The 27,272-nt window shown below is 40.9% G+C and overlaps 2 protein-coding genes across 6 annotated transcripts in view; one reads left to right on the forward strand and one right to left on the reverse strand.

The window, feature by feature from the left end:
• Window positions 1–570: 570 nt before the first annotated feature.
• On the reverse strand, window positions 571–13,091 carry CRIPT (CXXC repeat containing interactor of PDZ3 domain). 4 transcript variants are annotated; one of them, XM_050951978.1, is made up of 5 exons: window positions 12,981–13,091; window positions 12,253–12,318; window positions 11,263–11,317; window positions 10,067–10,170; window positions 571–1,311 (listed from the first exon to the last, which is right to left on the reverse strand). In XM_050951978.1, exons 1-5 carry the CDS (start codon window positions 12,994–12,996, stop codon window positions 1,292–1,294), a joined length of 261 nt encoding a protein of 86 aa, XP_050807935.1. In that variant the 5' UTR covers window positions 12,997–13,091; the 3' UTR covers window positions 571–1,291. The 4 variants fall into 4 exon arrangements, with proteins under 4 accessions (XP_050807935.1, XP_050807932.1, XP_050807931.1 ...); XM_050951975.1 differs by lacking the exon at window positions 571–1,311 and adding an exon at window positions 2,169–3,781; XM_050951974.1 differs by lacking the exon at window positions 571–1,311 and adding an exon at window positions 7,188–7,665.
• Window positions 13,092–13,198: 107 nt separating this feature from the next.
• The window catches only part of PIGF (phosphatidylinositol glycan anchor biosynthesis class F), a 63,741-nt gene continuing 49,667 nt past the window's right edge, over window positions 13,199–27,272 (forward strand). The window contains exons 1-4 of one of the 2 annotated variants that reach the window (XR_007774162.1): window positions 13,199–13,305; window positions 15,294–15,544; window positions 18,678–18,769; window positions 19,967–20,083. Coding sequence is in view for 1 of the 2 variants with exons in the window: in XM_050951949.1 (XP_050807906.1) it covers window positions 15,317–15,544; window positions 18,678–18,769; window positions 19,967–20,083 (437 nt within the window). In the remaining variant the exon portion in view is untranslated. The remainder of the gene's footprint in view (window positions 13,306–15,293; window positions 15,545–18,677; window positions 18,770–19,966; window positions 20,084–27,272) is intronic. The other variant, XM_050951949.1, reaches the window with a different exon arrangement.

Consider the following 27,272-nt stretch of genomic DNA (forward strand, 5'->3'; position numbering starts at 1 on the left):
GGAGTAGTGGGGAAGAACAAGGGCTGGTAAAAGGGAATGGAGTGGATGGGTGCAATGAGGAAATGAAGAATCAGAAGTGGAGCAAAAAGCAGGAAAGACTGGCTTTGAAAAGAATCTCCACACTCCTCAATATGTCAAACCAGGACAACAAGGATTGAACAAAACTGAAATGACACTGAAGATACTAAACCTTCTCCAGTAAACAAAGGCACTGGACCACCTGACATTGTGCTCAAGTGGTTAGGGAAGGGAAGGGGAGTGGAGCTCAGGACTCCTGGGTTTTGTTCCTAGCTTTGGCCCTGTGTGACCTGTCTGTGCTTCAGTTTTCCCATTTGTAAAAGACCTTATCTAGCTCAAAAGGCTGTTGAGGATGAAGAGCTTTGAGAACTTCAAATAAAAGCTGCCATGCAAGCACAAGTTATTTAGTGTAATACAGCATTGCGTACATGCAGTACAAAAGAGGAATACCCCTACTTATCCTGAGATGTGTATTACCCACACAGCAGCATTTCGTTCGGACGTCGGTATGTTTAGAGAGATAGTCATAAAATGGATACAAACACAGTAAAACACTTTAAAAATAAGAATAATCATGATTATTCTTAAGTGGGTAGCAAAAGAAATTTTAAGTACATTCAACACCAGCATTTACAGAATGCAGAAAACATTCACTTTGTATGACTGAGAAAAAGCTACAGACAATCACATTTTGGAAGTAAAGATATGGGTAAATATTAGGAAGACAAAAGAGGGTATTTATATAGTGTAATGAAAAACACCCGTTTAGTACATATCAACAGAATCGAGGAGTTGAGTCCATCAACTTAAGTCCCCATCTAATTGGAAATCAAAACACATGTGGAGCAGGCTAATTTGGAAACATACTTCACATATTCTGATCCAATTAAAAGAAAAAAGATGGGAATCACATTTCTACAGCACATGGGAAATCCTACCATTGCCTTGCAGACTGGTTTATAAATACCAGAGTACACCAAACTCTAGGGTTTAACTTAATATGCACAAACTGGTTTTTGCAATAATTTTTGAAGTGCTTTTTTATTAGCATAAAGCTCATTTATGCAAATACACATGTGACTGGGGTCCTAGAGGGGAGCCAGCTGTGGTCACTCAAGTAGGGTGAACTGCAAAGAATGGGGCAGACAATCCCCAAAGAGCTTGTAGATATTCCAATACTTAGCTTGACCAAGCCAGCATAAAACAGCTTCTTTATTACCTCACTGGTTACTCTGAAGTCCAAGGAACACAGTTGCCTTAAAGTTATCCAGGCTCAGGCCTCCATCCAGGTACCTAAGTCAAGTATGATGATTTCTGAAAATCTTATTTCATCATATAAAAGAAAAGGTTCTACCAATCCCAAAGGATCGGACACATTACCTCCCAAGTTAATGAATGTTTCATGTCTTACCCAAATACATGCTACAGCCAATTCTTATTAACTAAACTAAAATGTATTAAAAAACAACAGAGACAGATATCAGCCATGTTAGTCTGGATCTGTAAAAGCAGCAAAGAGTCCTGTGGCACCTTATAGACTAACAGACGTATTGGAGTATGAGCTTTCGTGGGTGAATACTCACTTTGTCGGATGCAAGAGACAGAGTATAGTTAAAAGATCAATATACATACAGACATGAGTTCAATTCATTGAGGTTCAGATTCATAGCATAGATGGTGAGCTTTGTAGTTGCAAAGAGTTCTTCCAGAAATAGTTTATAGGTTATAGTCCAATATCCAAATATTCAGGGCATAACTGGGACCTCAGTCTTGTGACTCAAACTTCCCCTGATGAAGCCTAAGCCGATCTGAGATGACAGAATCAAGACCCAAAGATCTTTTATACAATTTCATGTCTTTTGACAAGTTGGAGTTCAAAAGGTAATTAGCATGACTTTGAAGGAGGCCCATCACCCGTACTTAGCTATAGAATTAAAATAAGGCCATTTGCTTGTTCCTCCACCTCACAGTACATTTCAAAGAGAGATGAATACCAAGATACCCTGTGTTTACAACTCATTTAAATGATAAGATGTTCTTTTGACCTCTGAATTATCAGAATACAGCACAGACAGGGACTGCTGATTACATTGTTGACCCTAATCATACATATGTAAATACACAAAAACACAAACATTATCTCCCCGCAGGTCTTTTGAGGGTTATTTATTTTGCAGGATGTTTAACACTTTCTAGCCATGCATCACAACACAATATACATCCAGTTTAATTCTTTCATGTGATTAGAATTACTTGGTTTACAAGTCCAACTCCTAACACTGAGCAATCATATGTGTAATCAGATCTCATCAGCACACTGAACAGGACACATTGAAGAATATAGCAATAATATAGAAATACATTTTAACCTGGGGGGAACACAGAAAATAAGAATTATATTACTAGAATTGGAAAAGGTACAGCCAGTAACAGGCATGTGAGCCTGAACAGACTAACTGAACAATCTAATTTTCAGACAGAAAACTGGAAATGAGCATCCTATAATCTCCTCTTGCTGTAGGAGCGTAATGTCTCTTAACAGCATTGATTTTACCTCATCAAGGCAAAAGATTCCCATTTATGCTATGTGAAAAAGTTGACTCACCACAACATGTGCCTCCACATAGCTTGGCAGGTGCAGTAGTTTTTTCCACTCTAATACCCTCTGCTGACAGTCACTCCAGTCCCATAGTTTTCTTCTCAGCCTTCTGGCCAGATCACATTTTAATCCCACCGTTCTGACGTAAGAAAAGCATACCGTCATGGGGCTTCTTCACTCAGTCTAGTCTCTCCTCTAGTTCACAGGTCTTTGGCTTCTCCATAGGTCCTGCCAACTGCTCTCTTGTGGAACATAAAACCTCAGGACTGTCTCTCTCATCCTTGTCACATTTCCAGGGCCTTCATAGGGATTCCATCCCTATAGCCTTCTTCCATCAGCTTTCCCCAGAGAGAGAAATCCTCTTTACTGGGTCTTTTCCTTGGATTTCACCTGTAGCATTCACTGATTTCTTTTATGAAGACCCACCTCCTCTCCAGCTGAATCTAACAACAAATCAGACCTGACAAATCCTCTAGGTGCAGCAAAGTGGGCTGAGATATCAGACTCCTGTTAACTCTTCATTCCTTTTTTTTTTTTTTTTTTTTTTTAATATACACCTATCTCCTAGAACTGGAAGGGTCCCTGAAGGGTCATTGAGTCCAGCCCCCTGTCTTCACTAGCAGGACCAAGTACTGATTTTGCCCCAGATCCTTAAGTGGCCCCCTCAAGGACTGAGCTAACAACCCTGGTTTTAGCAGGCCAATGCTCAAACCACTGAGCTATCCCTCATCCATATAAGGCAGATACTGCATCCCATCCTAGTTTTCAGAATATGCCACTTTAGCTTCTGCTCTCACAGTGGACAGAGAAAACATACACTTCCTGACATACAAGATTTTTTTTCAAGTTAGAGACTTATGTGCTGGAGTTGGTTACACAGAAAGAGGTCTTTCCTTATCTACTCTTAGTCTGAACTTTTACATGGGTGAAGCTTTTGACTAGGGTGTGAAATGGGAGACATGCTGAGTGTTACCCAATTAAAAAGATGCATCACAGATGTCTTACTGGACTTGATTTTACACTGTTCTTCCACTGGACCCCATTTTCTTCTGGTGTAAATCAGCAGAGCTCCACTGAATTTAATAACCATGCTTTTACCAGCCTCTCCCTAAAACAGGAAGATGGAAGATCCAAGACTGCCTCCAAAGAAGGTCAAGGCATGGCCTGGCAGAGGCAAAGGAAGAAATTAGGGCATTTAAAGAAATTACTGTGCTTATAATGATCTTGTGAATACCAGTCTTTTCCCATCAATTTTTGATGACACATCAGCTCTGTGCAAACAAGGCAAACAGAAGTTTTAAAACTGTCATGTTAGAGCACTTACACAATTTTTGCCCTAGTAGTTTCCACAGGAGTAGAAGCACACCTCAGGAGGTAAAAGTAGTGTATTTCAACCAGTGACTGCTGGCTGAGCAGAGCAACATTACTGTCACTTCCCTACCTGGGACAGAAAAGGAACTTGAAAGGTTTTCCATCACATATTTCTTTAGGTCTTTGTCAAAAGATAATTTGCTGAGACACAGCACCACTATTACAGCCATCACCATGGCCTCTTTCTACTAGGAGTATGAAATATGCAGTGGCAGATACTGCTGCTCTGAGAGATACATTCAAACTACCATACAGGAGTTAGTAACAGGCACCACTCTGAAGCACTCGGCCAGCCCTCTCCCTTATCCAAGTGTGTAGCTGCATAGGGCTCTACTGTGGGGAAACCATCCCCATCACAAAAGACTTACTTGAGGTCACTATCAAGACATATGATCTACACTCCTGTCATATTCCATCCCAAAAGCTAACACTTTCATTTCCCTTGTTCCCTATCCCCCTCATTAACAGTTCTTTAATCCCTGGCCTGGTTGCCAAACCCTTCCCCTGCAACTGTTTTATGCTGAATACTGACAGCCAACAGGGCTTATGTCAATACAGGACCCTACAAAACCTGCATCCAGCTCTGCTGCAGTAGGGCAGTTTGGAAAAGAAAGGCTGCAAACAGAATGGCTTGCCACACCTAATGTTTTCTTCATAGCTCAGTTTTCTCCATCTCCCATCACGAAATATCACCACCAACAGTTTGCAGTATTTCTTGGGTGAGTCATAAAGTTGTTTCAGTAATAGTTGTGACAGCAAGAGAAAAATTAAACTAAGTACAGCTATTCGCAGAATGAAACAACATCTGAATGATAGCTGAAGGGAGTTGCAAATCAGGCAAAAAGGGATAGTGGTAGCAAGGGAAGGGATCCTGTGATGGGGTGATGTCAGCCGCCATAATTTGAGGTCACTGGAAGCCAGCCACTTAGAACACCCCTGCCACCGGGTGTAGTTAAAGTAGGAGTGACTAAGTTAGTTTGGGTTTGGAAGGGATCACTTGCACCTGTATGAAGGATTAAACAAAGACTGTGAATGGCTTGCCAACTACAAAACCAGTTTCTCCTCCCTTGGTTTTCATACCTCAACTGCTAGAACAGGGCCTCATCCTCCCTGATTGAACTAACCTCGTTATCTCTAGCTTGCTTCTTGCTTGCATATATATACCTGCCCCTGGAAATTTCCACTACATGCATCCGACGGAGTGAGTATTCACCCACGAAAGCTCATGCTCCAAAATGTCTGTTAGTCTATAAGGTGCCATAGGATTCTTTGCTGCTTTTGTATGAAGCTTGATGAACTAATGATCTCACCAGCTGGACAGCTCTGAGAAGAAAGCAAGAAGTATAAAAGGCTAAATCAGGGAGTAGAAAGAGGCTTTATGTAGCTGCTGGGATGTACCTAGAATATAAACAATAATAAAGATGCTTGGTGGAGGTACCCTGGTGGACTGTGTGTGCTGCTTAATTAACAAGGAAGGCTTACCAGCCAGGGTTTCCAGGAGCTGAAGGTGGAACCTATACATAGACCCTTAGAAAAAAATATTACATATAAGGAAACAAAAACAAATCCTTGTGTAGCTGTAGATGGCGCATATGCTACTATCAGTGCTTAAGTGATATTTCAGTGGGAGCAGACAGGAGGATTCTAAAGACTTAAACCCCTACAAGTCCTGATAGCTTTGGAAGAGCATTCTCTTGATTTAGGCTGCTATAAATAGTTAACAGTCCTTTAGCTCATGGTGTTTGTAGTACTTTTATTAATATTTCTTGCACATGATGGAGAATCCCAAGCACTGCTACAGGCTGGGGACCGACTGGCTAAGCAGCAATTCTGCAGAAAAGGACCTCAGGATTACAATGGATAAGAAGCTGGTTATGAGTCAGCAGTGTGCCCTTGTTGCCAAGAAAGCTAACGGCATATTGGGCTGCATCAGTAGGAACACTGCCAGCAGATCAAGGAAAGTGATTAGTTCCCTCTATTCAGCACCAGTGAGGCCATATCTGGAGTATTGGGTCCAGTTTTGGGCCCCCTACTACAGAAAGGATGTGGACAAACTGGAGAGAGACCAGCAGAGGGCAACAAAAATGATTAAGGGGCTGGGGCACACGACTTATTAGGAGAGGCTGAGGGAACTAGGTTTATTTAGTCTGCAGAAGAGTGAGGGGGGATTTGATAGCAGTCTTCAACTACCGGAAGGGGAGTTTCAAAGAAGATGGAGCTAGGCTGTTCTCAGTGGTGGCAGATGACAGAACAAGGAGCAATGGTCTCAAGTTGCAGTGGAGGAGGTCTAGGTTGGATATTAGGAAAAACTTTTTCACTAGGAGGGTGGTGAAGCACTGGAATGGGTTACCTAGGGAAGTGGTGGAATCTCCATCCTTAGAGCTTTTTAAGGCTCAGCTTGACAAAGCCCTGGCTGGGATGATTTATTTGGGGTGGGTCCTGCTTTGAGCAGGGGGTTGGACTAGATGACCTCATGAGGTCTCTTCCAGCCCTAATTTTCTATGATTAGCCACGGGCCAGTAAGAATACTATAATAAGGAACAGCACCAGCTAAAGTTCATACATGTGTGCTCATGTTGACAAACATACCATTTCTAGATTCTCTCTCTCAAATAAGCACCCTCCTTCCCAGGAAAGTGGATGTACAGCTTCAGTCCCTCCTACTCAGTTTGTGAAGGTCACTTTTCATAGTTCTATTGAAGCATTTATACTAGCACAGCATTCAAGAAACTTCGTTCCAAAATAGCTGTTTAAGACTACACTCCAGCTACAGTAGGACATGAAGAATATGAGAGGACTAGCATTAGGATACATTTTATGGTCTTGAGCAAGTAGACATCCCTGTGCAAAATGGGTGTAATAACTAATCTCAAAGAGGAGACTTGATATTTCTAAAGCATTCGGCTATCTAACCTCAGCTGCAAAGGTAACATTAATTGAAGTAAACTGGCAGTTATTAATTTGAATTATCAATAGTAATGGGTTGGGTTTATTTTTTATTTAGTATTCAGATCATTTGTTTTAATTTGATCAACATTACTCCAGTTAATAAACCATTGAGAAGTCTCAACAAGAGTGAAGTGTTGTTCATACCTACACAGCAACATTCCACAGTGTAGGACAAAACTGTAACCATTCGTTTTTTAATGTGGAAAGTTACAAATATGTAAGGTTATCAGAAAATAAAGTAAATGAAAACTGAACAGGAACAACAACTTTAATGAGTTGACATGATCTCATATTTTAAGCATTTACAAAATGTTTACACTATTATGTAAGTGGTCGAGTCAAAACTAACAGTGGACTAGCGGGAATACAAAGTCTGAGAATCTGAGATATGATGGTGGTAGTTTCGATTTGAATACTAAGTAGACATCTCATTGCAATTCAGTACAATATCAATATGTGTAAAACCATTATTTTAAAACATCAGTAAGTTTACTGCTAAAATAATAAATGTCAGATCTCTTGGACTTCTAGTCAAATGTGTCTTTCAGTTTTTTCTTCAGACACATATTACTCTCTAATAATATTCACAAGCTATTTTAGATTAGAAGTTAAATTGTACAAAGATTTTCAGAAACAAGTGCATAAAGTCCTCACTTAACATAATCAGACAGATGTTTGTTTGTAGTTCTTGGTATCCAAGACTTTTTTCCCACACATTGAGCAGATGCCTAAAAATGAAGAATAAGGTGTGCAAGTCATATTAAGAGTCTTGTTTGGGTAAATTTCTTTTCAAAGATTTTCATGGCTGTAAGTCTTTATAAAGAATCTCTTCCAAAAAGCTGTTAAACAGGAAAAGTTGATGGATGAATAGAATGAGCTCTCATTCTCAAGTTGTTTGTGTATGCTCTTGATTTTTATAGGAAATTGCAAACTATGCAGTAGCGATATTACAGCTGCTAAAGCAGTTTATGTCTCAACGATACAGCTACACTATGGGTAAATCACTAACATTTAAAATATCAACATATATAACTAATATAATTAGGGCTGTCAAACAATTAAAAATAATTGCAATTAATCATGAGATTAAAAAATAGTCACAATTAATCGCAGTTTTAATTGCACCGTTAAAAATAATAGAAAACCAATTTAAATTTATTATAAATATTTTTGGTTGTTTCTCTCCATTTTCAAATATATTAATTTAAATTACAACACAGAATACAAAATGTACAGTGCTCACTTTACATTATTTTTTATTACAAATATTTGCACTGTAAAAAAGATATACAAAAGAAATAGTATTTTTCAATTCAACTCATACAAGTATTGTAGTGCCTACAAGTCGAAGCATGAAGGGTCATACTAATGTTTAGGACATCTGGCATGTAAATACCTTGCAACGCTGGTTACAAGAATGTAATGCAAACACCTGTTCTCACTTTCAAAGGACATTGTAAGTAAGAAGCAGGCAGCATTAACTCCCGTAAATGTAAACAAACTTGTTTGTCTTAGTAAAAACAAAGAGGAGTCCTTGTGGCACCTTAGAGACTAAAAATTTTTTGGGCATAAGCTTTTGTGGAATATAACCCACTTCATCAGATGCATGGAGTGGAAAACACAGTAGCAGGTATAAATATACAGTACATGAAAAGATGGAAGTTGTCTTACCAAGTGGGGGGTCAGTGCTAACGAGGCCAATTCATTTAGGATGGATTTGGCCCATTCCCAACAGTTGACAAGAAGGGGTGAATATCAACTACAAGTTCTGCACTTTCACAATAAAAAGATTGCACTACAGTACTTGTATCAGATGAATTGAAACATACTGTTTTTTGTTTATCTTTTTTGCAAATGATTGTAATAAAAGTAATCGAGTGAGCACTGTACACTTTGTTTTCTGCGTTGCAATTGAAATTAATGTATTTGAAAATGTAGAAAACATCCAAAAATATTTATAATACATTTAAATTGGTATTCTATTATTGCTTAACAGTGTGATTAAAACTGTGATTAATCATGACTTTTAAAAAAAATCTAGTTAATTTGTTTTGCGTTAATCGGTTGCCAAACTGCGATTAATTGACAGCCCTAAATATAATTACAAGTCTGCTGTAAACAAATAAGAGTTAGGAAGTTTAGAGTCAGGAATGGAGTATTAACTCACCCCTGTGTGTGCCCAGCTCAATGGTATGGAAACACTGTTGTATAGACCATAATGGATGCATTGCAATGGTCTGCTTCTTTGTGCTACTGATTTGATCTTTAACTTTTACTTCTTCTCAGTTTCAGCTTAGTGCAAGTCTCATTTAGTAAGTCTCCTTCAATAAAATTAGCATTATCCCTCTACTGACTGTGGCATAGTTGCTCCATTTGATTGCCACAAATTGCAACTGGGTTCATGGGAAGTCAGAGTCAATCACAAAGACAGCCACTGACATATGCACTCTTCAGGAACCACCATCACTCAATTCTCTCACAAACTGGGTTCCCCTCTCTTCCTTTTGTGCTACACAGCCAGAATCAGAGGCCTTGTGAGGCTTGTATGCTCCAGGCACCTAAAGATAACTTCTTTTGGTGTGAGACTATTAAATATAAAGTAAAATTTCAGACTATATGGGAAAACTGTAGCAAAGGTGTAACAAGATCCAATGGCTGGAAATTGAAGCTAGACAAATTCAGACTGGAAATAAGGTATACATTTCTAACAGTAAGGTTAATTAACCGTTGGTACACTTTAACAATGGTCATGATGGAGCCTCCTTCACTGGGAATTTTTAAATTAAGACTGCATATATGCTCTGGGGCATTCTGGGGTGGAAGTTTATGACCTGCATTATACAGGAGGTCAAACTAGATGATCATTATGGTCCCTTCTTGGCCTTAGAATCTATGAATCTATAAATGAATTTCAAACACAATCACATTATTTTATATTAAGAGAGATCATGAAGTTGCTCAGCAACAGCAACCTTCAATAATGGTTTTCCATAAACCTACCCAGGTAAGCTTGAATTATTCTTCAGCTCTACTATTTTTGATGCCTAAAATTAAAACAAGTGGAGTTCCATTTGTGCACTAAATTTAAGCTGGGATGGGGAAGGAAAAGTCATGCTACATAAATCTCACCTTTTTTATAAGCACATCCCTGGCAGTAGTGAGACCCTGGCTGATGAACAGAACTCTTACAAATCCGGCATATTGCAAATTTGTTCTTCCCATAAGGATCAAATCTAGGATGAAAAAAATAAAATATTCCACACATCAGACGTTCATGTAAAAGCAACAGGAGAAAATACTCCCATCTGCCTCATCATGATAACTGCAAAACCATTGAATTTGACGTGACTATGAAGATACAATGTAGAAAGACTGGCCTAGGAGAGAGACGTTCAAAGAGTCCTAAGGCCAAATATGGCAAATGGAAGCTAATAATATAGCCCACTGCACATCCCTGCAGTGTGTAGACAAAGCTGATCAAATACAAGTCTTTATTTGTAAACTATTAATGATAGAATATTTTGCACTTTCACACCTTTCACCTATGGTCTCTAAGCACTTTGCAAAAAGTGAATTAAGCCTCAACACTCCGATGAGGCCAAATCTATCACACTACTTTACAAGTGGATAAACAGGCACTCAACGGTTTCTCAGTGACTCATGGTCTCACAGGAAGTCCTGTGAGACGCAACAACATGGGGGTGGCCTGCACCCTCTGAGCCTCTCCCCATGCCCCAACTCTGATCCCCCTCCCACTATGCAAACCCCTCAGTCCCAACGCAGAGCACCCTCCTACAGCCCAAACTCCTCACCCGCAGCCCCACCCCAGAGCCCACACCCCTACCCCAATTTTGTGAGCATTCATGGCCTGCCATACAATTTCTATTCCCCAATGTGGCCCTCAGGCCAAAAAGTTTGCCCACGCTGCAATAACAGAACCCAGATCTCCCAATTCCTAAACAATATCAAATCCTTCCTCTCCAAATCTAAAATAAGACATGAGTGCACAACTCTGCAGATATATGTAAGTTTACGGTGGACTTAAGCATTGCAAAGTTTGGGCAGTTGTATTTCTGTGTTCTAGGAAGAACACAGCAGTACAAGATGAATCTGAAAATGCATATGTTTGTTTACAAATATTTATAGCATCATAATATTGCACGGTCTTTGCCTCAAATAGCTTGCATTCTATCAGACAAATAGAATGAGAATTGTATATCAGTTTTAAAAATTACCCAGAAATACATAAAAAAGTTTGTACTGGGGCCAAAACTTGTATGAGACCTTTATTCTTATCTGAGTAAAGTTACAATTGCAATACTAACCTGGCCTTCTTTGAAGTCAGTGCCTTATTTTCATTTAGTTTTCGTCCGCCACTTTCTTTATGGAGGAAAGATAAACTGACTAATATCAAAGTTATTTGTAAAAAGCTTATTTACTAAATTAAAAACAAAAGACACACCCAAATGCCCCTCCCAGGCTTGATCAAATAAGGGGGAAAAGGTTCATTCAAAACAAGAGCCCAGAAACGTCATAAGTCTTGGAAGTCCAATACAACACACATTGAGTTCTCATATTACTACTGCTATACACTAAATGTAGCGGAAGTGCAATATATTATAAACAATGAAAAGTTATCTACAGCAGTGGTTCTCAAAGACGGTTTGCCACTTGTTTAGGGAAAGCCCCTGGCGGCCAGGCCAGGTCGGCTTGTTTACCTGCAGCGTCAAGACAGTGTATGAAAACACAACACTTAGAGGATGCATACTTAATATTTTGTACATTTACAGAAACTTCCATCAGAGAATCTCTACAATATATGAATTCTCATTTCTATTGTACAGTTAATTTGATACAGGTTTTGGTCAAGGAGGAAAGAATGGGAAAAGGTCTGGTTCCTTTTCCTATTGACTTCAAAGCATTACTACGTAAAGCCCCAGGTGGGTGGACAACAGCACTGCACAGAACTCACTGCAAAATTGAGGTGCAAAGTAAAACGTAGAGGGTAAGTGAACTAAAGCAAATAAATGGGTGGAAAAAATGAATACAAGGTACCCTAAGGATTAAGATGTGAGACGACAGGACCTCTAAGTCCATGTTTACACACGTCATTATTTCGTACTGCAATATAGTAGAAATACATACAACACCATAGAAGATCAAGCTAATTACATTCCCAGTAGACTGAATTATCATGGGAAAAAATCTGACTAAAACGAAGGGCAGAAGAGGGAGACGAGCTTATCTACTGACATCTCTTTGTGTAATAAGAGAAAAAATTCTTCCTCAGTGAAGTAACTCTTTAAATGCAGTACCTGTAGTGTTTCTTGCTCCATCCTTCCATGTGTCAGGTGTAATCACAGTGCCAAGTTTCTTCTCACCTATAACAGAACATACACAGGGTGCGGGGGGGAAAGAGAACTAGACTAGTTCTCATTAAGGTCTCTACGCAAATGCTGCTTATTACTACAAATGTTATTAAATATGTATTTCTGGAGTCAGTGCTCAGCAAGCTCCCCGTCAGAAGCCAGGCTGTGCTTGGCCTCTATAGGTTCCTTTCGTGAGAGAGGCCTGTTCACCCACAGAAGCAATGGCACAGGATCAGGACGTAAGGCGAGAGCAGGGAGAGCCAAGAGGCAGCGGTGCGAACATCGAGGGGCCGCCAAGCAACAGGTGCGCCACACAACCTGGGCAGTTCAGCCCATAGCTGTGCCCGTCTCGGTCCCCACCTACTAGCCAGGGAAGGGGGGGGGGAGTGGAGATGAGGCCCAGCCCGCAGGGGAGACCTGCCCCCGCGGGTCTACCAGCTGCTCAGAGAGCGGGGAAGGAAAGCGGACAGCGGGGAGGCCGCTGGGCACCCTGCCCCTACCGGGCCGGGGGGCGGCGGAAGGGACAAGACAGTCTCGTGATTGAGACCCTCAGCGGGGGTTCAACGCGCGCTTCCAGCGCAGGCTCCGGGAGGGGGCGGTCTCAATGCCGACGCGCTAGCGGGAAGGGCTGCGCGGGGGGGGAAGGGAAGGGGAGGCTGCCCGCGGATACTCACACTTCTCGCAGACCATGCTGAGCCGGAGCCGCGCAGCCGCGGGGAAACAGCTGCAGTAAAAACGTAAACAAACCTCCACTTCCTACATCCGCTTCCGGCCTCCGCCTCGCCCTCCCCCCACATACAGCCTATCGGCTTACCCAAATCACATAGCCCGTTAGCCTGATTGGTCCCCACCACCTGTCAATCTCAACCCTTGTTTCCTCTGTATTGAGCGCCGCGCGGCTACCGACGCAGAGACTAGAAAGAAGGAGCAGGTGAGCCCCGTGACCTCTGACCTCGCGTTCGGCGTAGCCGCGCCCACTGCCTCATGGGTAAGACTCAGGTAAGAGGAATACGGCCTTACCGCCACCCCCACCCCCACCCGGCTGCTCCCCCCAATGCCTCTCCTCCCGCGGCTTCTCCCCCCCCCCGCCGGATTCTCCTCCAGTCTCTCTCCCCCCCGTCTCTCTCTCCCCCCCCCCCCCCGCCGCTGGCTTCTCCACCCGCTGCTTCCCCCCCTCCCCCGCGCCGGATTCTCCTCCAGTCTCTCTCCCCCCCGTCTCTCTCTCTCCCCCGCCGCCGGCTTCTCCTCCCGCTGCTTCCCCCCGTCTTTCTCCCCCTGCAGGCAGCTCCCCTGTTGGTCTCCTTCCCCTGGTAGGCTGCTCCCCCACCTGACTCCTTTCTTCCATAGCAGTGCTTCTGTATATCCTGATGTCAACATTTCCCAACCTAGTGCTAAAAATTTCCCAAATCTGGTGAAAAATTTCCAGATAAAGCTTTTTACAGTGTTTCTGTATTTTGAGAAATTTCCCAGAACCTGGGAATTTGTGAGTAAAATGTTTCAACTTGGGAAATTGGGAATTTTCATTCAAAACATTTTACTCAAAGAGTCCCAGATTGTGGGAAATTTCCCAGGATATAGAACAGGGGTAGGCAACCTATGGCACGGTGCCAAAGGCAGCACATGAGTTGATTTTCAGTGCCACTCGCACTGCCTGGGTCCTGGCCACCGGTCCAGGGCGCTCTTCATTTTAATGTAATTTTAAATGAAGCTTCTTAAACATTTTAAAAACCTTGTTTACTTCACATATAACAATAGTTTAGTTATATATTATAGACTTATAGAAAGAGACCTTCGAAAAATGTTAAAGTGTATTACTGGCACGGCAAACCTTAAATCAGAGTGAATAAATGAAGACTCAGCACACCACTTCTGAAAGGTTGCCGACCCCTGATATAGAAGCACTGTTCCATAGGCTGCTGGGCCTGCTGCTGACCAAATTTGAGGGTGAATCCTGGACGCATGCCGACTGAGGCACCTTGCACATAGGCTAAGAAGAAAGCAGGTCGTGACATTTTGCCTCTCTGCAAATTGTCTGATGGCACAAAGCCTGTGGTGCAGACTGTCACTGCCTGGGGATGCAAACATCGGCATGGCCCATGCATCAGATGTTGTAGCAGGAAGCATTATCACAATCTGTTGCGAATTACAGGTTGCAAAGAATAGTACAGAATAATAATAACCCTTCCCCTCCCCAGTGTATCTTGCAAGACTGTGTAATTGGATTCTCCATATATCAGAAAATCAGGAGAGGGTGGGCTGGAGAGTTAGGTTCTTGAGTTTCTTTTTGGTTGTATGTAGTAAAGGTTAAATCTTAGTTATTTGAATGCCCTTCCTCCCAAACAGCTACAAATTTAAGTTTACTAGAAGTGTATAGTTAAGGATGAAGATTGCATCAGCTCTTTAAAAGGTTTCCATCAATTTATAATTTATATTTTTCTATGGCCCCATGTTTTAAAACTTAAAATTATGAAAATGTATATTTTTTTCAAATCTTTTCTTTTTTGTGCTGTTTGATTACTTTTTGTTTACGCTGTGTGTGCTTTTGTTCACATGGAGAATGAAAATGCTGAGTTTCATTTTTGTTTGTATGTATTTTCTCTTTGTGCTCAACCATGGGAACCAGTATACAGTGTTGTTGCAAACACTTCAGAGGAATGTTGTGTATAAAAAAATCATCAAAAATGTTCCTATTAGTTGTCTCAAAATCAAATTAATCAGCAGTGAATCAGCATCATCTAGGCTGTGTGAGTATTCAGTTCAGCCAGCTTTTGAACCATTGGGTAACCAATTTTGAAGTATTTTATTGCTAGCTTTTTAATTCTGAAACTTTTTGGGAATGAAACATAACGATTGCTCTTAAACTGAGTTTTCTATTTTAGAACAGCACATAATTTATCTTACTATGCATTCTAACCAGGAAAAATATTTTTCCTTCCTCTTAAACCTTTCAGTAGTTAACTACAATAATGTTGTTTGCTTTATTGTAGGTGGATATTCAAGATAGAACACCATGAAAGATACAGAAATAAAGAGACTGCTGTCTGCCAACGTTGTCTCTGTTTTGTCCATTATCCTAACAACTACTGTTCCACCTCTCTTCTTGGAGAACTTCTCAGTTTTGGGAACACACCTTATCTGGTTGTGCATCTGTTCTATTTGTGTAACTACTGTAAATATAATCTTGTATATAATACTTAAACCAAATCCATCTTCTAAGAGAATTTCATTTGCTCACAAGGTAAGATTTGTGTAGTTAGCTTAATGTCAGTAGCTTTGAGGGAGGTTTGACTGTCTTTTTACTGGAAGAATCATCTTGGAAAGTGAAAGGACAAAATACATTCAGGTGCTTGGTTGTCAAATCTTGGCCTTTGTAAATGATCTGAGTAAATGTGTATTACCTTTTGAAACGAGTTTTCCAGTATTTTCATCAGTGTTAAACATTCTCTTCTACTGAAGTTTTCAGGGGGGAGCATTACTGTACTCTAACTACTAGACCCCACTGCCTTCCCAGAGTCAGGTAGAGGACCCAGGAATCCTGATGCTGCCAACTCCAGTCCAGCTGGGATCTTTCTACCTCTGACACTGTCAGCGAACCCAGGGTTCCTGGCTGAGATAAGTCTTACTGTGTTTTCAAGAACTGGTGGTTTATAGCCTAAGACTGTGATCCTCCAATAAGCTCCACGCTGGCAGAAGTCTGTGGGACTCTGTGAATGCAGAGGTCTATATACACACAAGTCACTGCAGGATCAGGGCCTAAGCCAGCATTATGGAGAGGTTTGTTCTCCTCTGCAGTTAATAGTTGTTAAGGCCATAACAATAATTTGAGAAAGAAAAAGAGTGAAATCCTGGAAGTGGGTTTTTTTTTTTAATCAAGCCCATAGAAATGAAGGTAAAGCGTGACAAAATTAATTGGGAAAGTATTGGAATGGATAGTTAAGGTCACTTGAACAACCAGCCAGCTCCCACAGGCACTGCAATTTCATAGAAGACACTATAGTATTACATTTTGCAGGTGAGGTATTGGGAATGTGAACACCAAGAAATTAATTTTAACATGGGGGTCTGGACCAGTACCCAGCAAGCCCAGGATCGGGGAAGCACAAAGGCATCTTGACACTACCTTTCTTCTGTACCTCAGGTGCTGAGCCAAGGAATTAGACTGCTGTTGTTAAGAACTTGAGGATGGTCAAATAGCTTGACAAGGCAAATATCTTGAAAGCAATAACATAGCGTGTTAGGTGACATTGATTTATTTGATAAGGGCAAAAAATAACACAAAAATTATTTAAAAAAACCCCTTTCTAGGGTTTGTGACTTGAACAAAAAAAACAACTAAAAACTTTACATGGAGCTTGAAACTTAACTAATGTTGGACTTTTCCTTTGTGACTTGAGTTGAATAGAACCGCTCAGCTTTGGGTGGTGCTTTTTTAATCAAAACTGCTCATCAAACTCCCACAGAAGAAAAACAGGTAACAAATGAGTACCATCTAAATTGTTATAAAATTAATGATATATTTTTAAAAATATTATGTACATCAGCGGTTCTCAAACTGCGGGTTGGGACACCAAAGTGGATCATGACCCCATTTTAATGGGGTCGCCAGGGATGGCTTAGACTTGCTGGGTCCCGGGGCCAAAGCCCAAGCCCGAAGGCTTCAGCCTTGGGTGGCAGGGCTCGGGTTACAGGCCCCCTGCCTGGTGCTGAAGCTCTTGGGCTTTGGCCCCCTAGCCTGAGGAGGTGGGGCTTTGGCTTTGCCATCTCCATCCCCCAGGGTGGTGGGGCTTGGACAGGCTCAAGCTTCTTTCCCCCCTCCTGGGATCCTGTAGTAAGTTTTGTTGTCAGGAGGGGTTGCAGTCCTATGAAGTTTGAGAACTCCTGTTACAGGATTCAAGTATCAGAGGGGTAGCCGTGTTAGTCTGGATCTGTAAAAGCAGCAAAGAATCCTGTGGCACCTTATAGACTAACAGAGGTTTTGGAGCATGAGCTTTCTTGGGTGAATACCCACTTCCTCAGATGCATGTAGTGGAAATTTCCAGGGGCAGGTATATATATGCAGGCAACCTAGAGATAATGAGGTAGTTCAATCAGGGAGGATGAGGCCCTGTTCTAGCAGTTCAGGTGTGAAAACCAAGGGAGGAGAAACTGGTTCTGTAATTGGCAAGCCATTCACAGTCTTTGTTCAGTCCTGAGCTGATGGTGTCAAATTTGCAGATGAACTGAAGCTCAGCAGTTTCTCCTTGAAGTCTGGTCCTGAAGTTTTTTTGCTGCAGGATGGCCACCTTAAGGTCTGCTATAGTGTGGCCAGGGAGGTTGAAGTGCTCTCCTACAGGTTTTTGTATATTGCCATTCCTAATATCTGATTTGTGTCCGTTTATCCTTTTCCGTAGCGACTATCCAGTTTGGCCGATGTACATAGCAGAGGGGCATTGCTGGCATATGATGGCGTATATTACATTGGTGGACATGCAGGTGAATGAACCGGTGATGGTGTGGCTGATCTGGTTAGGTCCTGTGATGGTGTCGCTGGTGTAGATATGTGGGCAGAGTTGGCGTCGAGGTTTGTTGCATGGATTGGTTCCTGAGCTAGAGTTACTATGGTGCAGTGTGCAGTTACTGGTGAGAATATGTTTCAGGTTGGCAGGTTGCCTGTGGGCGAGGACTGGCCTGCCACCCAAAGCCTGTGAAAGTGTGGGATCATTGTCCAGGATGGGTTGTAGGTCCCTGACGAAGCGGGTATTCACCCACGAAAGCTCATGCTCCAAAACGTCTGTTAATCTATAAGGTGCCACAGGACTCTTTGCTACTGTTACAGGATTGTAGAAAGTTAGATACCCATTTCTGAAAGTGGCACTGTCATCTTGAAATCTAGTCAGTTTTAAAATGTAGTTGGAGTCAAATATAGTTTTATATATTATGATGTCTGAGTGTCTCTGCCAAGTTTTAAAATATTTTGTTTATTTTTTAATCTTCCTTGGTACTTTGTGGAAGATGCATTCGAATAGAAGAAGCATAAAACAAAGTACCTGTCAGAGCTGCACGGGAAACAAACTGGGAAACATTTTTTTTCATGTTTTCCTTCTCAGTCATAGTTATTGTAGGTGTTATTTGTAATAGTACTACAGTAGGTAAAACACATTTTCAAACTGAAGTGTGATTTTATTTTTTTAAGCTGATGGTGCTTTAAAACACTAAACACAGGAAAACTTGTATATTAAATGATTAGTTTCAACAGTAGCCCAATGTAATAACTTCATTGGCATGTTTCCAAGGCAGGCATAGTGGAAACTGTTGATAAAATGAAGAATATATATTGCTTAATGTGCTGTTTATAGACCATTATCCTGATATTTTAGTGTTATTTTTTTTAGGTAACCAGATTTCTAAAATGCTGTGTGTTCTTCTTCATATCATGTATACTGTTTCATGGAATTATCGTTCTTTATGGAGCACCACTAATAGAGTAAGTCTGAAAACCCCATCTTCACCTAAAAGCTTTAAAGCTCCTTAGAAATATTGGTTAAAAGGCTTTGGATTAAATTCTGGCCCAAACGAAGTCAATGGCAAAATTCCCGTTGATTTCAATAGAGGCAGGACCTCACTCATTGTCTATACATTTTGAGGCAGGCACTAGTAGGAAGTAAAAACAGACAGCTGACCACGTGCCTTTTACTACATGCTCATTCTGTTTTATAATCTACATGGGAAAATGATGGAGAAAAAAAACTGCATGAGAAAGTTTCAGTACAGTAGAACCTCAAAGTTACAAACACTTCGGGAATGGAGGTTGTTCTTAACTCTGAAATGTTCATAACTCTGAACAAAACATTATGGTTGTTCTTTCAGAAGTTTACAACTGAACATTGACTTAATACAGCTTTGAAGCTTTACTATGCAGAAGAAAAAGGCTGCTTTTAACCACATTAATTTAAACGAAACAAGCAAAGAAACAGTTTTTTTACCCTGTCCACTTTTTTTTAAATGTTCCTTTCATTTTTGTAGTAGTTTATGTTAAATACAGTATTATATTTTGCTTTTTTTGGTTGGGGGTTGGGGGGGTGAGGTGGGAGGTCTTTTCTGCTCCTGATTGCATACTTCCGGTTCCAAATGAAGTGTGTGGTTGACTCGTCAGTTTGTAACTCTGAGCTTCTACTGTAGTTATATAAATGTCCCATGTCCTGCTGTCTCTTCCTATCATAGCATTTGGGATGTAAGTTATAGGGGGAAACCTGCTTTGCCTCTGTCATGGCTGCTGTTTGGAAGTGGCATTGAGATGCTGAGTAATGACATCACCATGCAGGTAAAGCTCGTTATCTGCTTCCACAGTCAAACTAGAAAGATGAAAGGTTTGGGAAAGTAAAAAAAATCAGTGGATGCTTTAGTTCAAAAGTGACTATCCATACAAATTACCAGTGTGTCTGTTAAAGTTGTACAGGACCCAAATATTTAAGATGATTTACTACGTTTGTTTAGTGGATATGGGGCTGACGGGATATTGTGTTCCTTTCCCTTTATTCCTAAAGGCTGAACAGAAGAAACTTCTCTTGCTAGATTCATTTTAGTGTGCACATTTTCTAATGGAGCTGGAATTTTTTTTTAAACTTTAGACTCATTGATCTTAATCTTTTTTAGTTACTTCTGTTATATCCCTCCTTTATAGGTCAGTGCTTGAGACATTTCTGTTTGCAGTACTCCTATCTACATTTACTACTTTACACTGCTTGTGTATGCTGGGACCAAACATCCAAGCATGGATAAGGGTATTCAGTAAAAATGGGTAAGTTTTCTTTTTTCTCCTTGCAATATAAACAGATACGATTGCAATAAAAACAACAAGGAGTCCAGTGACACCTTGAAGACTAACAGGTTTATTTGGGCATAAGCTTTCATGGGTAAAAAACCCACTTCTTCAGATGCATGGAGTGAAAATTACAGATTCAAGCATAAATATATATTGGCACATGAAGAGAAGGGAGTTACCTTACCAGTGGAGAACCAGTGTGCAGGTGAATGAGCCTCTGATGTTGTAGCTGGGTCCTATGATGGTGTTGCTAGAGTAGATATGGAGACAGAGAAGGCAACAGGGATTGGTTCCTGGGTTAGTGTTTCTGTGATGTAGTGTGTAGTTGCTGGTGAGTATTTGCTTCAGATTGAGGGATTGTCTGTAAGCGAGGATTGGCCTTCCTCTCAAGGCCTGTGAGGGTGGGAAATTGTTTTCCAGGATAGGTTGTAGGTCCTTGATGATGCGCTGCAGAGGTTTTAGCTGGGGGCTGTATGTGATGGCCTATGGTGTTCTGTTGTTTTCTTTGTTGGGCCTGTCCTGTAGTAGGTGACTTCTAGGTTCCCATCTCGCTGTGTCATTCTGTTTCCTTACTTCTCCAGGTGGGTATTATAGTTTTAAGAATGCTTGTTTGAGATCTTGTAAATGTTTGTCTCTATCTGAGGGATTGGAACAAATGCAGTTGTATCTCAGCGCTTGGCCATAGACAATGGATCATGTGATGTGTCCTGGATGGAAGCTGGAGGCATATAGTAAGTATAGTGGTCAGTAGGTTTCTGGTATAGGGTGGTGTTTATGTGACCATCACTTATTTGCACTGTAGTGTCCAGGAAGTGGATCTCTTTTGTGGACTGTTTCAGGCTGAGGTTGATGATTGGGTGGAAATTGTTGAAATTCAGGTGGAATTCTTCAAGGGCCTCCCTCCCATGGGTCCATATGATGATGTCATCAATGTAGTGTAAGTAAAGGAGGTCACTAGGGGACAAGAACTGAGGAAGCGCTGTTCTAAGTCAGCCATAAAAATGTTGGCATACTGTGGGGCCATACGGATACCCATAGCAGTACAGCTGACTGGAAAGTATAGGCAGCAAAGAATTCTGTGGCACCTTATAGACTAACAGACGTTTTGGAGCATGAGCTTTCGTGGGTGAATACACACTTCATCAGTTCAATCGGGGGGATGGGGCCCTGTTCTAGCAGTTGAGGTGTGAAAACCAAGGGAGGAGAAACTGGTTTTGTAGTTGGCAAGCCATTCACAGTCTTTGTTTAATCCTGAGCTGATGGTGTCAAATTTGCAGATGAACTGAAGCTCAACAGTTTCTCTTTGAAGTCTGGTCCTGAAGTTTTTTTGCTGCAGGATGGCTATCTTAAGGTCTGCTATAGTGTGGCCAGGGAGGTTGAAGTGTTCTCCTACAGGTTTTTGTATATTGCCATTCCTAATATCTGATTTGTGTCCGTTTATCCTTTTCCGTAGCGACTATCCAGTTTGGCCGATGTACATAGCAGAGGAGCATTGCTGGCATATGATGGCATATATTACATTGGTGGACGTGCAGGTGAATAAACCAGTGATAGTATGGCTGATCTGGTTAGGTCCTGTGATGGTGTCGCTGGTGTAGATATGTGGGCAGAGTTGGCATCGAGGTTTGTTGCATGGATTGGTTCCTGAGCTAGAGTTACTATGGTGCAGTGTGCAGTTACTGGTGAGAATATGTTTCAGGTTGGCAGGTTGCCTGTGGGCGAGGACTGGCCTGCCACCCAAAGCCTGTGAAAGTGTGGGATCGTTGTCCAGGATGGGTTGTAGATCTCTGATGATGCGTTGGAGGGGTTTTAGCTGGGAACTGTATGTGATGGCCAGTGGAGTCCTGTTCCTGAAACCAACAGGACTCCACTGGCCATCACATACAGTCCCCAGCTTCAGTTCATCTGCAAATTTGACACCATCAGCTCAGGATTAAACAAAGACTGTGAATGGCTTGCCAACTACAAAACCAGTTTCTCCTCCCTTGGTTTTCACACCTGAACTGCTAGAACAGGGCCTCATCCTCCCTGATTGAACTAACCTCATTATCTCTAGCTTGCCTGCATATATATATATATATACACACACCTGCCCCTGGAAATTTCCACTACATGCATCTGACGAAGTGGGTATTCACCCACGAAAGCTCATGCTCCAAAACGTCTGTTAGTCTATAAGGTGCCACAGGATTCTTTGCTGCTTTTACATGTCCAAACTAACACGGCTACCCCTCTGATACTTGAAGGTATAAGTTGTCCCCAAATCTGAAATTGTTATGAGTGAGGACAAAGTCACAAAGCTCAGCCACCAGATGTGCTCTGGCCTCATCAAGGATACTGTTCCTGATAGCCTGTAGTCCATCCTCGTGTGGAATATTGGTGTAAAGAGCTTCTACATCCATGGTGCCATGATGGTGTTTTCAGGAAGATCACCAATGCATTGTAGTTTCCTCAGGAAGTCAGTGGTGTCTCAAAGATAGCTAGGAGTGCTGGTAGTGTAGGGTCTAAGGAGAGAGTCCAAATAGCCAGATTCTGCTGTAAGAGTGCCAATGCCTGAGATGCTTGCACGTCCAGAATTTCCAGGTTTATGGATCTTGGGTAGCAGATAGAATACCCCTGGTCGGGGCTCTAGGGGTGTGTCCACGTAGATTTGTTCCCATGCAATAGCAGAGAGTTTCTTGAGCAGATGGTGTAGTTTGTTTTGGTACTCCTCAGTGGGGTCAGAAGATAGTGGCCTGTGGAATGTGGTGTTGCAGAGTTGCCTGGCAACCTCCTGTTCATAATCTGACCTATTCGTGATGACTACAGCACCTCCTTTGTCAGCTCCTTTAATTATAATGTCAGAGTTGTTTTTGAGGCTGTGGATGGCATTGCGTTCTGTACAGCTGAGGTTATGAGGCAAGGGATGCTGTTCACAATTTCAGCCTGTGCACATCTGCAGAAACACTCTATGTAGAAGTCCAGTCTATCATTTCGACCATCAGAAGGAGTCCACGGAGAGTTCTTCTTCCTGTAGTGTTGTTAGGAGGGTTCCTGTAGGTCAGTGCTCTGTTCAGTGGTGTGTTGAAAATATTCCTTGAGTCGGAGATGGCAAAAGTAGGCTTCCAGATCACCGCAGAACTATATCATGTTCGTGGGGGTGATGGGGCAGAAAGAGTCCCTGAGATAAGACGGACTCCTCTGCCAGGCTAAGTGTGTGGTTGGATAGATTAACAATATTGGATGAGTTAAGGGTACCGCTGTTGTAGCCCCCTGTGGAATGTAGGAGTTTAGATAGTTTACTGTCCTTACTTTTTCCTCTGTATGAGAAGTAAAGTGTACATTGTAAATGGCTTGTCTTGATTTTGTAAAGTCCAGTCATGGGAGTTTGTGTGGAAGTTGGTTTTGCTCCAGTCCCTCAGACAGACAGAGACAAACACCCACAAGAGCTCTATCAAGCATTCTTAAAACTACAGTACCCATCTGTGGAAGTGAGTAAACAGATTGACAGAGCGAGATGGGTACCCAGAAGTCACCAAGGACAGGCCAAACAAAGAAAATAACAGAACACCATAGGCCATCACGTGCACACTATCAGGGGCTCATTCACCTGCACATCTACTAATGTGATGTGCTGGCAATGCTCCTCTCCCATGTACATTGGCCAAACTGGATAGTCTCTACGTAAAAGGATAAATGGACACAAATCAGATATCAGGAGTGGTAACATACAAAATCCAGTAGGAGAACACTTCAGTCTCCCTGGACATTCAATAACAGATTAAAAAAAAACAACTTCAAAAATAGACTTCAAAGAGAAACTTCAGAGCTACAATTGATTTGCAGACTTAACACCATCAATTTGGGCTTGACTAGGGACTTGGGAGTGGCTGGCTCACTACAAAAGCAATTTTCCCTCTCTTGGTGTTGACACCTCCTCCTCAATTATTGGGAGTGGACCACATCCACCCTTACTGAATTGGCCTTCAACAATGGTTCTCCACTTGTAAGGTAACGCCCTTCTCTTCATGTGCCAATATATATTTATGCCTGTATCTGTAATTTTCACTCTATGCATCTGAAGAAGTGGGTTTTTTACCCACGAAAGCTTATGCCCAAATAAACCTGTTAGTCTTCAAGGTGCCACCAGACTCCTTGTTGTTTTTCTGGATACAGACTAACACGGCTACCCCTCTGATACGTGATTGCAATAAGCAAGGTGTCCTGGAGAAGATAAGGCTTTCTGAATGAATGTATAAGGTCATTGTTCTTAGAGTCAGACTTATCACACCCATAATTTAGGGTTGTCATTGTTTCCCTTATGAAGCATCTGCATGGTACAGTTGATTAGTGAGTTAGCTTTTCATTTCTGGTGTCCAGGGTTCAAAATCTGGTTTCACACATCTTTTAAAATAGTTTGATTCTAAGTGGGCACTAGTCCACAGGGCAAAATCATTGCACAAGTTGCATGATCATCACTCTTTATAGAAGATACCCAGGACTGAATTCTATGGGATAATCTTTTACATTTCCTCACTTGATAAGTGTTGAAGTTACAGAACTTTAAAATGACACTTCTTACCATCTGCACCCAAGCTATTATAACTTAACTATGAATAAATGTAGTTGACCTTAGACAGAAATTTGATGCACATGATCTTTGCCTATAAATAATATTTTTCCAATTTTCAAATTAATCTGTTTTTCATTATAGGAAAACGCAAATGTTCTGGTGTCATTATTTAAACTAATTATGAAAATAAAATTAGCTTTGTTGCATGATGAAATACTGTAGATTACTACATTTGCTGGTATTAAGGACAGAGTCCTTTTTGATTGTTTAAAGTCACATAATCTGCTAACCCGCTCTCAGAGAACCAATAACTTCAATTAGAAGATGTTGAAGTTTAAAAACTGCAAATGTGATAGTAGTAATTCTTTACATACAGATTTTTGTTATGTATATCATACTATAGGTCTATACGGCTAAAGTCTGATCGCACTTGTTTTTACATTTAAATGAATCACTATTGATTTATACCAGTGTAGAGAAGATCAAAATTACACAAACTGTGTGTAATGGTTACATGTAATGACCTTTATATTAGCATATAGGCAGTGTGTGGGCTTTGGTAGTCATTAAACGTCCTGTTCAGGTCAGTTACATAGGGCATTTTCTTCTTTCACTCTAAAGAGTATATAGGGAAACAGAAATTAAACCTCTGAAAGATTTAATAAAAGATATTGAATATTTTTAGTCAAAATAAAGTAAGACTAAGTACTAAAATGTTGTCAATCCACCCCATTTTACTGGGAGGTTTTAGCTCACCAAACAGTAGGTGAGTTCGTGACACACATTCCACAATGATTTCCTCTGTTCTGCTAAGTTAGATTTCAGCTTTAACTCAGTTCCATTCTTTTCTAGGATTCAGTTTAGCTTTTTGATGTTGTTTTGAACATAATTATTTGTTTGGCTATACTATGCTTTAGGAGGCAGGCTTGTCTTGTCTTGGCATTTCCACTTCCTTCATATCTCTTTTTCAATGTCACAACATTTTAAATTAAAATAAATGTTTCATTCAACATAATGCAGCTGATTTGACTCATTATCTACTGGGTGCAAATCCATTACAAAGAACTACCGTAGTAATCTTGTAGTCATCTAGTATCTCAATGGTTTTCCTTTCTGGAAATTAATTGCTTAGTTTTTAATTTATTAACTGGAACCATGCTCTCAGGAGTGAGGTGGAAGTCAGGGGGACATGAGCTGAGGGAGAGGCTGATTGTGGGTGCAGTGTGTTCCCAGGTTGATTTACTGGGTTTACCATGTGGAGTGAGGAGTGTGTGATTCGATGATGAGGGAGATTGGAGTGGAGAAGGATAGGGGACACTTTTGCCTCAAAAAGTTTTAGTATGTTGAGTTGTGGGGGGAGGGGGGAGGGAGAGAATTTTATACATAGTAGGAATATGTTTTAGAACAGGGAGAGGTAATCTTTTCATTAAGTTCATTGGATCAGGCTCCATAACTGTGATCTTATTTTTGTAACCCTTATCCATCTGTGTTTTTTAAAAATTAATAAACCAAGCTCTGTAGAAGGTGCATGTGTTTGTAATGAAAATGCTATAATTAATATTCTATTGCAATGACAAAAAAAAAAAAAAGCTTGAACTTAGAAAGCTATTAAAGTCTAGCTTAGTGAATACAAATATCTAGCCTGAAAAGAGTTAAGGTTATGTTATGCATTCATATTGCCAAATTATTCACTTTGGATCTTTGTGAAATCTTTCCACTAGTGTGTCCTAAAATAAAGATCCATACCTGAATATCTTTTCACATAACTATTGTAACATCATGTTCAATATGCCCCACCATAGGGCTGAAAGGGCTTTTCAAGTGGACTACTTATCGCATGTAACCCTTTGTTTCCTATTGGTATAGTTACAGATGAGTCAATGCCTTACTACTTTCATAGTTGAACCTGATCCTGCAAGATTTGTAATGTGTCTTTGAATGCTTAGCACCCTCAGTTCACATTAGTATCGCTGGCAGAGGCATTCACCACTTTGCAACATCAGTTATGAATTAAGTTATTACGACATCAGTTTTTAACGTAATGTGTCTCTCCTTTTAAAAGAATGTTTGCCCTTTTGTAATGACTTACGTAGTTTTTGAAGCTACATAGATCAGAATTGTGTATTATAAAATAATCAAAAATTGCTTCAGAATTTTCCATTGTGCAGAATTTTCCATTGTGTAGTGCACAGAGAAGAATTGTGGACGTAATGTTCTCAAATAAAAATGTGACATTGGATTGTAAGTATCAAATCTGCAGTTTAAAATTGTGGAGAAACAACTTTTGTTAGGTTACCCTTCTTGCATTTGATTTAAAACTGAACATACATTGATTCTTTAAGAGTTGGAACGCTTTAGTGTTAGCACAATATTTATAGTATACAAAAGCATGGGATCTCTTTGAGATTTGTAAGTAAGTTACTGTATTTTACTTCATGGCATCCTGTGCCAAATTTTAAGTAAACCCTAATATGAGCTCCAGTTTTCTCTAATTCTGCAGCTAAAGAATGGGTTGCCTAAGCCAGTTGCTTCTGGACTCTGTGTAGTGTGACAGCTAGTATTGCGACTAATGTCACTATGCTAATCACATGCTATCATATGCTGTCACAAGCT

The sequence above is a fragment of the Gopherus flavomarginatus genome, chromosome 4, assembly GCF_025201925.1.
Source record: "Gopherus flavomarginatus isolate rGopFla2 chromosome 4, rGopFla2.mat.asm, whole genome shotgun sequence".
Lineage (NCBI taxonomy): Eukaryota > Metazoa > Chordata > Testudines > Testudinidae > Gopherus > Gopherus flavomarginatus.